Source organism: Lacerta agilis, chromosome 3 (assembly GCF_009819535.1).
Source record: "Lacerta agilis isolate rLacAgi1 chromosome 3, rLacAgi1.pri, whole genome shotgun sequence".
In the NCBI taxonomy this organism is placed as follows: Eukaryota; Metazoa; Chordata; class Lepidosauria; order Squamata; family Lacertidae; genus Lacerta; species Lacerta agilis.
This window is the reverse complement of record NC_046314.1, coordinates 54641270-54656600: the sequence shown is the minus strand read 5'-3', so window position 1 is coordinate 54656600 and position 15331 is coordinate 54641270. Positions and strand designations below refer to the sequence as shown.

The window sequence follows — 15331 nt, the reverse complement described above, 5'->3', positions numbered from 1 at the left end:
ATAAGTGGGTTTGCAAACTGTGTCCCCGGGATTGCTTGGAAATATATCTGTAGTTCCTCAGTGGGAAAGGCAAGAACAGTAAGCAAGCTTTCATGAAAGACATCTTGTTCACCGTTGCAGGTTTTCCACTTTGGCTGGGTGTGGTCCAGACTTTTCTCCCAGATTCAGTTCACATAAGGTTAAGGATGACTCCTAGCATGGCTGACCAGTACAATGCATGTGGCCTAAAATATGATCCAGAACTATCTGCATTGTTGGCAGACAAGTAAATGTGAAAAGTTTCCCAAAGATATTTCAAAAGTCTGTGGCTTTGAATAAAGCCTCTTCCAATTAAAAGTGTTCCAACTGAATCCCTGTGGGCTACATATGGGTAAAAGATGAGCCATATGTAGGAAGCAGGTGCATGTTGACACATCGATCCAGCTATATAGCTATAGCCACTCATGGCCAATGGAAGACGACAACAGTCTCATTTCCCCTAGGCTGTCCCTTTTTTCCCATCCTTTCACACCATCTCTGAACTATCCTGAAGTGCTGCACTCTATAGCCGTTAATGTCAAGTGAAATATTTCACCACAGCTTATTCTATTTTAGAAGTTTATCATTTCATATTCTCTTAAAGTTCCCCAACAGTACCTAACAAAAAGGTATTGATAATTGGACATGTAAGCATCCTATATAATAAAGTCCAAGTGTCTCTGCGTCCAGTCCCTGTGTCCGTGGGTTTGCGCTACTGCGCATGTGCCCCACGGACAGCCGTTGGGACTTGGAACGCAGAGACACGTTGGGACATGCCGGCTGCGGAAAAGTGAAAATTGCTAATGTGCATTTATTTTTAAAAGTGGAAAATCAATGGAAAGTTAATGGAGTCGTTAAATAGCAAACACTTCCTTAGCGTATCTAGAATACCTCTGGAAATCACATTAATATAATGAGCTGTTGGGACCCCTTCAGAATTGTGCATATCAAACCAGTTTGCAGCATGCAAGTCACTAAGTGGGTTGGAAGGATAAAGCAATGAAAAAGAACTAAAAGGTACTGTGGTTTAGTAGAAAAGAGATCAGACGAACAGGAAGGCACATAAAACTTTTACAGGGTGTGGTCCACAAATCAGCTGTGCTGTACAGCACTGCAGTACGCAGCACTGTGTTCTGCTGATTACTCTTCCCTTTCTCCCTTATTATAACCAGGCACAACAAGGATCCAGATACCACATGTCCCAGAATTCATAAAACAGCCTTCGACACTAACTGTGAGTGGTGGAAGCTGTTGCAATGACCCTTGGCAGGCCTGGCCATCTTCTGATCCACAACTGCTCTGTTATATCATAGCCGTGGGCTGGGTTGTGTCCCCACTCTGACTTAAACTTTCGAGTTTTCTGAGACCAGGCTCGCTGCTAACTGTCTTCTACGTTAATGCATATTGACACCAGGGAGGCACCTTCACTGTACAGTATTATTTTTGGTGCCTGCTAAAGACATTTTGTTTAGGCAAACCTCCTCATATACTGTATGTAGAATGTTGATGCGTGTTTTAACATATTTTATCACTGATTTTGATTTTTTTTAAATGTTTTAAATAGTTGCTTTTAACCATCTTTACCAATAATTTTATTGTTTTATTCTTTTTTGTAAACTGCTTTAAGTTTTTTTAAACAATCAAGAGGTGTGTAAATTTTATGAAATAAATAAATAAATGCAAAATAACACAAGACAGAATTTAAAAAATTACTAAGACAAAAACCCATTTTTTTAAAAAACACACCACACACAAAGGATATTTTCATGAAAGCACCACTCTAAAGAAAAAAAGTTTCACCAAACGACCATATAGGACATGCAGCAATCATCAATTGGCTATAGTTAGCAACATTTTTTCTACATATGACCTAGGAAAGTAGGGGTAGCAACCAAAACAGGTGGATACATGGGAAGGACAGGAGAAAACCATGCTTACACCAAATCCCATATTACTTTAGATCTCAAATATGTTTTCAACAATGGCGAAACTTTAAGCCCATAAGACTTGTCTATAAACTCACCAACAGAGGCCATAACTCAGATGTCAAAGAATTTGGCATGGGGATATATCTCTCTGGCCTCACATATCATGAACACTTAGAGCACACATAGAAGAACTCTGGCAATGGAATCCACAGAGAAAGGGTACTTTACATACAAAGGGAGCACTTGGCACAAACAGCTAGACCTCTCAAGACACACAAATAGATGGCTGCCACCACTATTTGGCAAGGGTAAAGTGATAAATGATTAGGCCTGCTATCTAGTGGGGCTAGTCTACCAGGCAAAATGGCAGGGGAGGGTTGATCACAATGGTTGCCAAAAGGGCTAGTTGGTCTATACATGAATTAGGCTACTGCCTCACATAGCATGCCTTGATTAGCACAGAATCGACTCTCTCTCTGGGACACTGTGTGTTGGGGACTCTCTTCCAGGAGGAGCTCCTCTCCCAGATTAAACCAGGAACCTCCTGCATGTAACATCTGAGCTGTTCCGCAGGGCTAGGCCTCCTTCTGCAGCCATGGCCATCCTGGTTTATGTATTGGTCATATTGCAGCTGAGCCATTTCTCCATGAATGTCATATTATATATCTGCCTGCAGTTGACTGCTGTGGCTGAAGAAGTTGGGAGCTTCTTTGTGGAGTTTGCAGTGTGACCCAAAGTCCTGGCAGCTTCCTATTGTTTGTCTCTGACATGACTGCTGCCGGCTAGAAATGCCAAAGCTGAATGGGACTTCTTGGCATTCCCTATGGTGGGCCTTGAAACCCAACCTGTTTGCCTGCCCCATGCCCTATGCACTGAGTTTTGGGGAGGCTATCCCACAGGGGGTATGTTTGTGGTTTTCTTTGTTGCACGCCCCAGTTTTCTGCCTGGCAAGAAACTCCTTTCTCCCCACTTTCCACAGAAAGACTTCTGAACTCTTTTGGCAGGCCTCCATCCAAAACACCTACTGTATAGGGAGGCTGTGTCCTATACAACTTTGTTTCCTTTGTGGTATGCAGTAGAAAAGCTCCAAGTGTGGGTGGTGTAAGGTGACTCAAACCCCTTCCTGCAGGGTTCTCAGGGTCCTGCTGTTGACTCAGCAGTGAGGGCTTGTGGGGTGCAGGAGTGGGGGTGTTGCTGTGGCATCATGGAGGGGGGAGGCTGGCAAGCTGTCCCAGTGACTGAATGCATTGTTTCCATCTACAGTATATCTGGCCCTCACTGCTGAGTTATCACATTCACTCTATGACACTGCCGCAACATCCCTACACAAGTACATAATTGGGGGGGGGGTTGCAAGTAGTGCTCCTATGGACATAGTGGTTGTCCCTGTTGTTCTATTCTGTGCTTTGGGGAGTTGTGTGTTTTCTTCCTCCTGTTCTGGATCAGGAAAGGATATGGCAGGCACTGTCCTGCTGCTGCAGCGGTTTATATCCTCCCTGCACCCCACACCATCCGGCATAATTGGACCATGCTTGGAGTAAAGGCTTGCTTGGTTAGTCATCATATTCAGCTACTCACAACTTGTAAACACTGTAGCTAATACTGCATTCAGAATATCTAGCTATTCTCTAGCCTTCCTCTGCCAGACTGTTTAAACAGTGACTTAACTCCAAGTGTCACAACTGAGGAATAGCATAATGGCATAAATGAGTCTTGCAGCTTCCGGAGAATACCTTGTTTAAACAAACCTTGTTTAAAGGAACAAAAATCATGAGTCAACATTCCCAACATGCCAAGTTTTAGGATTTTCTCAAACTGAAGTACTATTAAGCCCCAACAAAAATTCTGACAAAATAACGCCTTTATAAGGAATTGGTATTCATCAGTTCTAAAATATGGAAGAATAATGATCGTAAGTACCTGTTTCTCCTGCCCGGCATTTCTTTCTCTCTGTTGGATCTCTAATACATTTTTTTGTCTCAGTTGTATGTGGGCATGGTTTCCCCTTTGTAGAAGGAAGTTGTAAGATTTCTCTGTCCCTCGTTTCATTCCCCCTTTTGAAACCACACGTTTTCCCTCTCTTCATGCAGGGACCCCATTGGCTCCATTCACTAACTTTACAATGCACTGCAACAAAAATATGACATAAGTTAAGTATGGCCTCTATGAATTTAAAGTGGAGATGCTATATGTAGTTTTTTGTTACACACACACACACAAAATCTTTAATAAAAAATAATAATTTAAAGAAAGAAAGAAAGAAAGAATGGCCAAGTAGCCCTAAATTTATGCAGAACTTACACAACACAGTATATTCTTTTCACACCTTGTGCGTCACATATTTAATCTGTATGTGTGTCAGAGGTCCAGAGATAATTAATCTTTATGATCTTGAATGTATGTTTTCTCAAAGGTTTGTTTCATATGAGGTGCTTGCTCAAATCACAGCGTAAAAGCTAAGGGCAATTACATGGAATAGCACTGCCAACTTTTTCACTTTTGTTTGTTTCTGTGCCATTAGCAGCATTCTGATCCGCAAACATTAGTAAGTGGCAATGCTTGTCTCCATGCTGCAGAAAGCTTAACATAAGGATAGCCCTGCTAGATCAGGCCAAAGGCCCATCTGCCCCAGTATGCTATTCTCACAGTAGCCATCCAGAAGCCGATGAGAAACCCACAAGCAGATCCTGAGCGTGACAACACTCTCCCCATCTGGGATTCTCAGCAACTAGTATTCAGGGGCTTGCAACAGTGGAGGTAGAACATAGGCATTATGGGTAGTAGCCATTGTGGCTAGTAGCTTTATTGGCTGATGCAGGATCATCTGTTTGGGCCAGTTGGAAACCATCACCTAGCATGACACTGGGTTTTCAGTGCTGTTAAGCAACTTGAACAGCTTAGCAAATACTTAGCTGCCAAACAAGTACTGTATCATTCAAGTATTTCAGATAAATGTAAGGTACAAGATTCAGCAACAGAAGTCCTACTACTAATGGTAACTTTATAGTGATGGCTTTAGCGCATCAGTGTGATTAGATATAACTTCATATGTTCTGTACTCTTTGAGACGTATTAACATGGGCTTTCGGAGGTGTGATTCTGTTAATTTGGTGAGAGTCACACCTTCTCGCAGCAGAAAGCCTGAATCAATATGCTAAGCATGTAATCTAGTAAGCACAACTCCTAAGAAGAAACAGCTTGGACTAAACGAATAGGATTTCCTTGGAAAGCAACATTGGCTGAATTGCATCCTATGCACAGATTTAGGCATTGGCCAAATAAATATGGTTCTTGCAGAATGAGGCCACTGAACGGATCCAAGTTGTGACCAGTCATCTCTGACAAAACACTTGCAATGCCTTATGGAGGATGTAGACATAAGTTCATGTGTCAAAATATTTAGGCACTAAAATGCACACATAAAAAATAGATACACTTGAACTGTATGGAAACAGCGGGAGCATCCAGAACAAAGGGGAAGAGAATGAACAGCAACCCTCTCTCAGTTTCTGCTTTTAAGAACTGCACCAGGAAATAATAGACAGTGGGGCATGTGAGACAGATCATCTACTATAGGGTCTAAGAAATCTGATTGCCACTTCCTGCACTTGGCACTTTTGAAGAACTGGTTGCTGGTTGTAATAATAAACTGAGTCAGAAAGTTTTGTCACACCTGACTCTGGTTTATGTATTTTAACACAGGGATGAGGAGTATGTGGCACCCCCCCCCCCTCAGATGTTGCTTGTTTCCAGCACTGGCCATGCTGGCTGAGGCTGAAGGAAATTGGGAGTTCAACAACATTTGTATTGAATTGTTATAAGTGGGTGTGATCTTCCATATTCTGCTGGTTTTTTTCAGCTTGTAAACCACATTGTGTATAGAAAGGTGGTATGCAAATTAAAAGTGAAATGAAATTAAAACATCTGATGGGCCACAGGTTATACACACACACACACATATTATATAGTGAGTTTAAAATGCCACAACTGTTAGAACTGTAAAAAAATGAATTATTTATTTGGGTTGTGATATTATGTTTGGAAATGAATTGGTATTTTAGGATTTAATTCAAATGCTGCAACCCAGCTGCTCATGGTGGCAGGAGCAGAAAGTCTGGGGAGGGGGCAGGACACCCAGGCTTCATCCCTTTGTGAGTTCCAAGTTGGCACAGTGAGCTTGATGAAGTCTGATGTTGGTGATCAATGTCATAACAAGTAAGTCCACAGACCTCCCCCCTCCCAAAAAAAATTTCAAATGTCTACAAAGGGGGGAAACCCCTTTTCTGAAGTACAAACATTTTTGTGTGAATATTTCCCCTTTGCAAGATTTAAACTGCATGTCTTTGCAGGTAAGCAAAAACCAACAGAGACTGTATTCCACAAATGGAAATGATGTACAGTACTGGGTACAGCTTTTGGGGACAGACAGCTTACTCACCAATATTGTTGCACTCCATAGTGTGGTTGTTGGTTTCCAGCCAGTCAGGGCAGTTTCCAAGGCACTTTCCAAGGTGTAAGTAAAACCCATTTCTACACTTTGTGCAGAAATTTTTATTGAAGCAGGTTTCACAGTCAGCTTTACATTCTGAAGGGCGAGAAATAAGCAATTACTATCTGACATGTAAACCATGATCTACTTAAGTTAGTGTGATGCCATATACAAGACAGAGTTTGTATCCGTTAGGGATCAGCAACTGAAGATGCTTGGGTCAACCCCATTGCAAGAAGAAACTGGCTGGAAGGATTGACAGTTATAGCACTAGACAGGCCCATGATCTATCTGCTTCTCAATGTGGCTAGCCTATAAAGCTTGGTGCATACAGACAGAATCATTTTGAGTGGTTAAGCCTCTGTGGAAGCACACTCATCACACTATGTCCCAATGTATAATCGTCTATCCAGGATCAAGGTTCAAGGAAACAGGTTTTGCCACTTTGCAACATCACAAAACCCACCACCCACATACTACCATAGTAGTTTTACATCTCTTTTAAAATGAGGCTTGCCTTAGATAATAAACTTTTATCATCCCTACCATAATAATTAATGACAACACAACAAACATTTAAATATTATGCTTCTTTATTTTATTTTATTTTATTTTGTTTTATTATTTTATTTTATTTTAGTTAGCATTTTATTTTCATTGTGCATAGCCACTGCTTTCTCTCCCTTAGACACACTCGAATAAATTGGATTCCTGGGCTGTACCAGTTTCTTCTAACATCGAGGGTTATGCTTAGTTACATTACTAACTTTAAGTGAAAAGGAGATAAGGAGAGGTGAGGGACTGGAGCTCCCTGGTGGAGACTGGGGATTTGGCTGGCCATCACTCTACTCCCAAGTAAACAGATGGTAAGTCATTGAGAGTCTCACTGCCCCCTCCCCAGGTTTGACAGAGAAGCAGGTGGGATCAAGAAGAGAGCAACATAATAGAGGGGCCCATTGCCAGTAGACTTTCTGATGGTTTAGTGTTGGAATAGTGGCTCATATCCATGACAAGAGTTCACAAGACGGCATAAAAAGAGTAGCTGCAACTTTCCCTTCAACTTACTTTTACACTCATTTCTTTCTGGGTACCGTTGTCCATAATATCCATTGGGGCAGGATGAAAAACACATCCCTATCTCTCTAATTTGACTCCTCATCAGGAAAAAAAAGAGTCGAGGTTTACATGTTAAGCATCCATTGAACTGGGAACATGTTGCACATCCTTGGCAATCTTGGCTCATATCGAGATTCACTAAGAAAAAAAGTAACACAAACAAACAAAGAGGAGTTAGCTAGATAAAAATCTCTGTAATCCATAAATCTGCTGAAACCTCATTAGGGTTTTTTGGGGGGTTGTTTTTGCAGCTTGGAACCCCACATTTCACAAGGGTCATAATTTCTTTACTATTATATTAATAGTATCACTCTCGTGCAAAATAAAGCTCTGCAATCCTAATGAAAAGAGAGAGAAATAGCAAAATATACCAGCAGCCCGAACATATACCGGTATATGTTGACTTGGAATAATATGTTGTGCACAATGGGGCTTACTTTCAAGGAAGTGTCTGTAGGATTGCTGCCTCAAGAACATACAGCACAATTCTATGCATGTTATTCATAAGTCTTACTAAATTATATTCCTTCTGATAAGTTAACTAAAGATTACTCCCAAGTAAGTATATTTAGAACTGGAGTGACCATTCTGTGATATTATGGCAGTGGACAAAGCTGTATTGTAACTTTTGAATAAATATTTAAATTTAAAAAAGAGAGACTAATACAGCGTTAATCTTTATCCAATGATCCAGTAAGTTTGCCACCCCCAGGGAATTCTGTGTTTCACAAAACCTTACTAATGAGAAGAACAATAATAGTAGATTATTATACTACTATTAAAGCCATCAGTGTTACCTATTGCTTTCCTATATCTCATACAGTACTGTGGTGGATGTTGCAGATTGCAGCCTTAGTTTATTTGGGGTAATGGTGAAGCCCAAAAGGCCTATTCAATGACTTATGTAAACGGAACATGTGACCTAGAACATCCTGGAGTTTTATAACAGACACGCGGAAGAGTTCCTTGACAGAGGAGTCATTTTGAAAAGCAAAAATAGTCACAGTATAGAAAAAGTAGCTTCATTTGCATTGGCAACAGAGAAATCAAAGCAATATTATGCAGATGTGAGTGTTGTATGTTGTTTTAAGGATATTTTAATTTTAATTGTTTTGTAATTTGTTATGTTTTGCCTTACTTATTGTTTGGTTCACCTGGTTTTTGCAATCTTGCTTTTGTTATTGCCTATGTACAAAAACAAACAAACCTTGAACTAAGTTTGCAATCAGCTCTAAAACAATACTTGGTTCAACCAATCCAAGAGGAACACCATAAGCCATGAAATAAGAAAAATCAATAAAAAATAACCTGTTGTCTTCTCCACATTGCATTTGTATGCATAATCATCACCAATGAGACCTAAAAATGAGAAGGTTCAAATACATAGACTTCCTTCACTGTCCTTCTGAGCCTGAACAATTCTGAAATCTGTATCACTGAAACTAAACTTACAAACGTTGCTGCTTAATACTGAAAACAGCTTTTTTGAAAAGCAATTTGTTCAGCTTCCAAGATATCGATCCACTTCAGCAATATACTGTTTCAATGTATGGCATACAGTTTTCCAATGGTTGACAATATTCTTATTGGTCTGTAATTCACTGGGTGTGATTTGGAGCAATTTAAACAAATTGGCACCACCACTGCTTTGAACCCATTAAGAGGGACATGGCCAGATTTAGCATTGTGGGTAAATAGCCTGGTGAGAGTTGTCACACACCAATCAGCATAAGAGTAGAGTAATTCAAATGGAATAAAAACTAAACTGGAGGTTTTCCAGGTTTAACTTGTGCTATAAGATTAACTATATCTGATTCCAATACAGGTTCTCAGTTTTGCAAAGATGTGACCATTTTGGATTTCCCAATACAAGTAAGTGCAGATTTCCGACAATCTGTTTTCTCCAGATCGTGATATGGATGCAGGGGTTGGGTCAGGTTCAGATTGTTCCAGATTAGGTCAGGCTGGTCTGAACCACCAAATCAGGCCCTAAATCAGATGTGGCTTTGGGGCGGGTGTATGCAGTCCGAGTACGAAATGTGAAAGACCAAATAATATATCAGGCAAAATGTGTCTGTTCTTCGGTAACAGGTCAAAACCTAAACCTGCACCATGAAAACTGGGGTCTTGAATTTGCTGAGAAATGTTCCAAGAGAAAATCCACCAGAGAAGTATGCATAACTTATTCAGTCTGTTAAGTTTCTTTACCACAATAGAAATAGCTTTGATTAGCCACATGAATGACAACAGGTTTGAGCTTAATCCAGTTGGTTTAAAATAAATTAATAAATAAAAATAATGATAATAATAACAATATAATATAAAAACATAATAATTATTTTCATATTGAATGAAACATTCCCCCCCCCTGCTCCAACATGCCACCTAGTTTCTCCTTTATTTATAGGTCAGTTCACGAAAGAATACAAATAATTCCACAGGGGTCAATGTACCTTGAGGTTTATTTGAATGGAAAATCCACACAACATAACAATACTCCCCACAAAAGGCACTAACAGAAATTTCTAGAAATAATTACCATTGTTACTGGCAAAGGCAACTTACTTTTCGCTCTCAATCCAATCTGACCCTGTTCTACTCAGACAACAAGAGGTCTATAAAATCTGATACGTCTTATAATTGAAGACTGCAGACTGTATGATTACCTTTCTTTCATGCAAGAAAAAAGAGCCTACAATAATAAAGGGAATATGGAATAAAATAATGAATTCCCTACAGTGAGGACTGTGGAAGTTATTAACTTCTATGGGCTAGGCTCAGACAATCTGACCAGCCATGCAATGTGGAGGAACAGAATATCAACTGCACATTTTGTGCCTCTTCACATTGGGGGTTTTCCCTATACGTACCTACTATTCAAGTTTGAGATCCATTTGTGCACATGCACCCAGAGGCAGGACTGTGCTCCTGACAGGTGGTGCAACCGGCTTTGATTCCTTTCACTCAACACATGTCATACAAACCGGCTGTGTTAAAACATCCAGTTTTCAAGGGTGGTCCTATTATTTACTGCCAGCTTCTTCTGGTGGTACCCCTTTAAGAAAGTGAACATTCAAGGTGGCATTGTGGGGATCTTTAATTGTTCTGACATGCAAAACAAAATATACCTACCCTTTGTTGCCATAACAGATTCCTAGGATTATCTAGCCGCTCATGCCTATACAAATGGTTTGGGATTCATAAGAGTTCTTAGGATTTCCCATGGACTTGCAAGCACACATTGAAACTTTTGACTGGGCAACACACAAATCACAACCTACTTTTGAGATTCCAGGTCTATAGGCAGTTTGTTATGTGAAATGCAGAATTTCTGCTGCTCATGAAAAACATCTAAATTGCCTTGTGGCCTAGGGAACTAGCTGATCAAATACATTATTAGGATCTTGTCTGTGATGCCTTTTCAGTGAGAGGGAAGCACAGCTACAACCATGCTACAGTCATGCTCTAAAGTGTTTGGTCTTGTTCAGATGTAGTGGTTCAGCCACAGTTTGAACCTGGCTTATTCTCACAAACTGGAGTTTAATGAAATCACGGTTCTTCAAATTGGGACTTCCGTGTGGGAACTGTGATATGTTTCAAAATGGAAATGGAAAATTCTTATCTCATCCTCTGCTGTCCAAAATAAGAGGGGGGCGGGAAATGTACCCACCTAAGTTAACAGAGTGGCAAACCATGGATTGCTGTTAGGTCTGAACCAGGACTATAATGTTAGGTTATGGAAAGCTCGTGTTTGGGAATGCTCCACTATGCAATCAAACTATGGGCCATATGCAGATGAAAATTGCATGGAACTTCCCCACAAACTTTATTTAGGCCTAAATATATAGTTACAATTAACCCTAGCATCTTGCCAGATTTTACAGCTGCCACTGATAATTTGCACAATACCAAAAAATGCAGTTCTAGGAAATATTGAGAAGTCACTGAGTATGTATTAATGTAACCAAAAGCTGAGTTTAGCTATTTGGCTAGTAACGCTGCATATTTGCTCATGAGCTTTCAAGCTGTACAGAGATCATTCAGTTCATACCATCAGCTTTACACAACTACAGTAGCAAGTATCTCATACAGCCTTTTGAGGCAAGCGTTTTTGTCACACACAGGCTTTTTGAGAAATAGAAACCACGGGGGGGGGGGGACAGCAGGAGCATATTTAATGTCCCCTTTCCCCCATCCCAGATAATATAAACTACAAAAAGCCCATAATTCCATCTTAGAAGTTATAGCGCTGCCTGCACTGTTAAGAAACAAGACTTAATGTAGTCACTCAAATTTATTGCATGCCTACACAAATTGTGACCCACCAAACTGAACACAGCCCACCAGCCATGTATTACAGCTTTTTTTGGTGCTTGTTGACATCCCATTTGTTTTTGAAGCCCCAGACAGGCAACCTAAACAAGAAACTTTCAGCGAGCCCCTGGGACCCACCATATATGGCTATGTTTGACTTGGTGGGTCCAAGTACAGGCATGGCTTACCATCTTGACTTTAGCTCAACTGGCTGTGATTTCAATATCTTTTCCCAGTCTCCTGAAGGCCAGTGAATGCTCTGCACTAATGGGACTTACTCTTGGGCAAGGGTACATAGGATTGCAGTCAGAAAAACAAAATTCTGCAACAAGCAAACCCGAATTCTGCAATAGGGAAACCAAGTAAAAAAATATGTGGCAGTTGTAGACTGCTATGCAAGCCACATTAGCAGAAATTTCCTCTAAAAAATTCCCTCCCAGGTGCCTCCTTATCTGTGAAAATTATGCAAACTGAATTATTTTGCATGGTTTTCTGGAGCTTTACATGGTTTATTTTGCTTTTGTTAACCGTAAAAAAAGACAAGGAGCTGTATGGATTACTGAAACTACACCCCTGACAAGTGGAAATATTATTCGGCAATTCTGTCTTCACCAACCTGGTGTCCTCCAGATGTTCTGAACTACAACTCTCATTAGGCACTAGGTTGGTGTAGGCTACAAAAACTCCTCTGTGGGGATGCCTTTCAAAATTGCCTGGAAGCTCTATCTGGCTCAACATAGTGAGATTATTGATGGGCATTGACAACTACCAGTGTATTACTTCAGTGTTTTGTCATTTGCACACTAAGTCCCAGTTGTAATTCAAAATGCTGGCATTAACCTGTAAAGCCCTAATTGTATTGGGGCCTATATACCTGAATGATCGCCTCCTCTCCAGACATTAAAATTCCCATCACTAGGTGAGGCCTTTCTCCAAATTTCCACTGCTAAAGGTGTCCTGAGAAATGACCTCTACAGTGGTGGTCCCCCATTATAGAGCCCTCTCTCCAAAAAGGCTTGCCCAGCAGCCTGGAACCTATAAAAAGACATTTCTGTGCCAGGTGAAAACACTTCTATTCGTGCAGGTCATTTAATAATTAGGGTGCAATCCAAACCCACAATCTGCCAAGCTCAGAATAATAATAATTATTATTTATTTGTACCCCGCCCATCTGGCTGAGTTTCCCTAGCCCCTCTGGGCGGCTCCCAAACGAATGTTAAAACAATACAGCATTAAATATAGTTCGAACGCTCTCTGCTAGCATCACTCGGCTGGTGCAGAGCTCCCTACTCCACATGCTGAGAGTGCAGGTGGGCAAAAGTATCACTGGCAGGAAATGGTAGCCCATGGAAAGCCCAAAACATAGCATTCTGGGGGTGGAAATGGGCTGAGCGAGCCCAGGATCTGCTGGATCCTGAGTCAGTGCCACTGCCATCAGTTAACGGCATCAGGCCCAATATGGGTTCAATTGCGACAAATCAGACTTTTGCCTGCACCACCTTCAACTCCCATCCCAGCCTGCATCAGCACCAATAACTGCACAGCTCTGTCACACCCACTGCTGCCAGGCTAAACTCTGGGTTGCTCTGCCAGAACATTTTTGTGCCAGGGTCCTCTGTTCGCGGCTGCAGCTGCATGTAGAGGAACTTCCATTCGCGACGGCAGCCACAAGCAGAGGATCACGGCGCTGGAGCGGCGCCACCGGCAACCCACTACATAGCACACATGCGCAGCGTCACTACGTAGCGACGCCCCGCCCCCAGGTGCACATCAGGTTTGCCACTCCGGGTGCCCGAGCAGCTTCCTACGCCACTGCTAATGGGGTATATCCCATCTCCCACCAGGTCCAAGAAACAATACTATCTTGTAGCTGGCTGTTCACTTATGGCATCATGGTATAACTCCCCAGCCTTTTACAGGAAGGAGGGAACTGGGGGGAGAGACTACTTTTGTCCCCAAGTCTTTCAAAGATGGCTTACTGGTTTTAGGCATTTGCATTAACCTAGCATAGCTTTGTCCATGAAAAAACAGGACGAGGACAAGGGACAACAGCAAATAACTATTTTTGGTATGGCAAATCATGATTTCCTATTTATTTAGGGGAAATAAATGAATTTATAAATAACTTCTTGGTAATATGAGAGCAAGAATCCCATTGCAGGGCCCACAGAAAATAATGAAGTTTGGGGCTAAAGCACCAAGGGTGTGGAGTTCCCTGCTGTAACAAAACCCACTGCATTTGAAATGAGAGCCCTCTTATGTTGAAAAAACCATGGCTTCTACTATTAGCTATAAATAGAATACACAGTCTTGCTCTATTATATTACAGCTAAATAACTTGTCCATTTTATAAGAAAAGTAGAGGAAAGTAAATGTGTGCATGTCTGGAAGAAAGCAGGAGAGAGAAAAATCTCACTGCTGAAAAGTGTTCTGCCAAAATAAACCTTGGAGCATTTTATAAATTAATTCTGGTCCGCATGTTTATTTTTCTTTTGGAAATTCTAAAATGAGACCGTTCAAATCATCTTATTGGCAGCAGCATATTTTTAGAGGAGTGAAAGAAAAACCCACAGAGCTCTGTTACTGGAAGGTGCCTGCTATTTTTTTCACTGAAAGTATTCTTTCCTTTTGACCTGGCATATTAGATAAGATTTATACTTCTGACCTGACATTATGTAGTTAAGATTTATTCTTATGTATCAACTTTATGGTGCTTGCAAGCTATTTATTTACAGCATGGGGAATATATTTATGGCATAAGAAACAGAGATTGTATTTTTAAAAAATAGTAAAAAAAAAAATGTCAGGGAGAGTCCCGTGTAACAGTGAAAACAGCAGATGCCCCTACAGCTGCTTCCCTCGGGCTCTTGGGGTATTTCCTTTGTTGTTTCAGCATCAGCATTGGATAATTTCAAGTCATTTTGATGGAGAGCAACCTTAGACGGTTCCAAAAGCTCCAGCACATCCAAATATATGCTGAAGTGCAAGATAAAACAGGCTTTCTTCCTTAAGCTCAAGCTGCAATCAGTCGCTAACACCGATCCGATTGACATGATTTTGATTCATTGTATTTCTATGCCACTTTCCATTCAAAAGCATCTCAAAGCAGCTTACAAACAATAAATAACAATAACAGAATGGAACATCATGAATACAACATGAATCATAGAAAATAAATAACAAATCATCAACGAAACAATTTCAATCCATAAAACACTGTTAACAAAGCAGCAACTAAAAAAAGAGAGCTATGCACAGTCAAGTCCGTACACACACTCTTCACGATCACATGTATCATTATCTTTCATTCTATTCAGTTCATTAAAACACAGGGGATGAACTGGGAAGTCCTGAGGGAAGTGATTTTTTTCCTGCTTTATTTTGTTTTGGGAAATGTATGGTGTATATATTCAAAATCTGGAAAATGTATCAAGTGAAATGAAATAAATGGAATTTAAAGAATAAA

General features: G+C 40.7%; 1 protein-coding gene across 1 annotated transcript in view; it reads right to left on the bottom strand.

Annotated features, from left to right (window-relative positions):
* RSPO3 (R-spondin 3) overlaps window positions 1–15331 on the bottom strand; it is a 48583-nt gene that overhangs the window by 20792 nt on the left and 12460 nt on the right. The window contains exons 2-4 of the mRNA XM_033143740.1: window positions 7501–7689; window positions 6385–6531; window positions 3867–4073 (exon numbers count right to left, since the gene is read on the bottom strand). Coding sequence (XP_032999631.1) covers window positions 3867–4073; window positions 6385–6531; window positions 7501–7689 — 543 coding nt within the window. The remainder of the gene's footprint in view (window positions 1–3866; window positions 4074–6384; window positions 6532–7500; window positions 7690–15331) is intronic.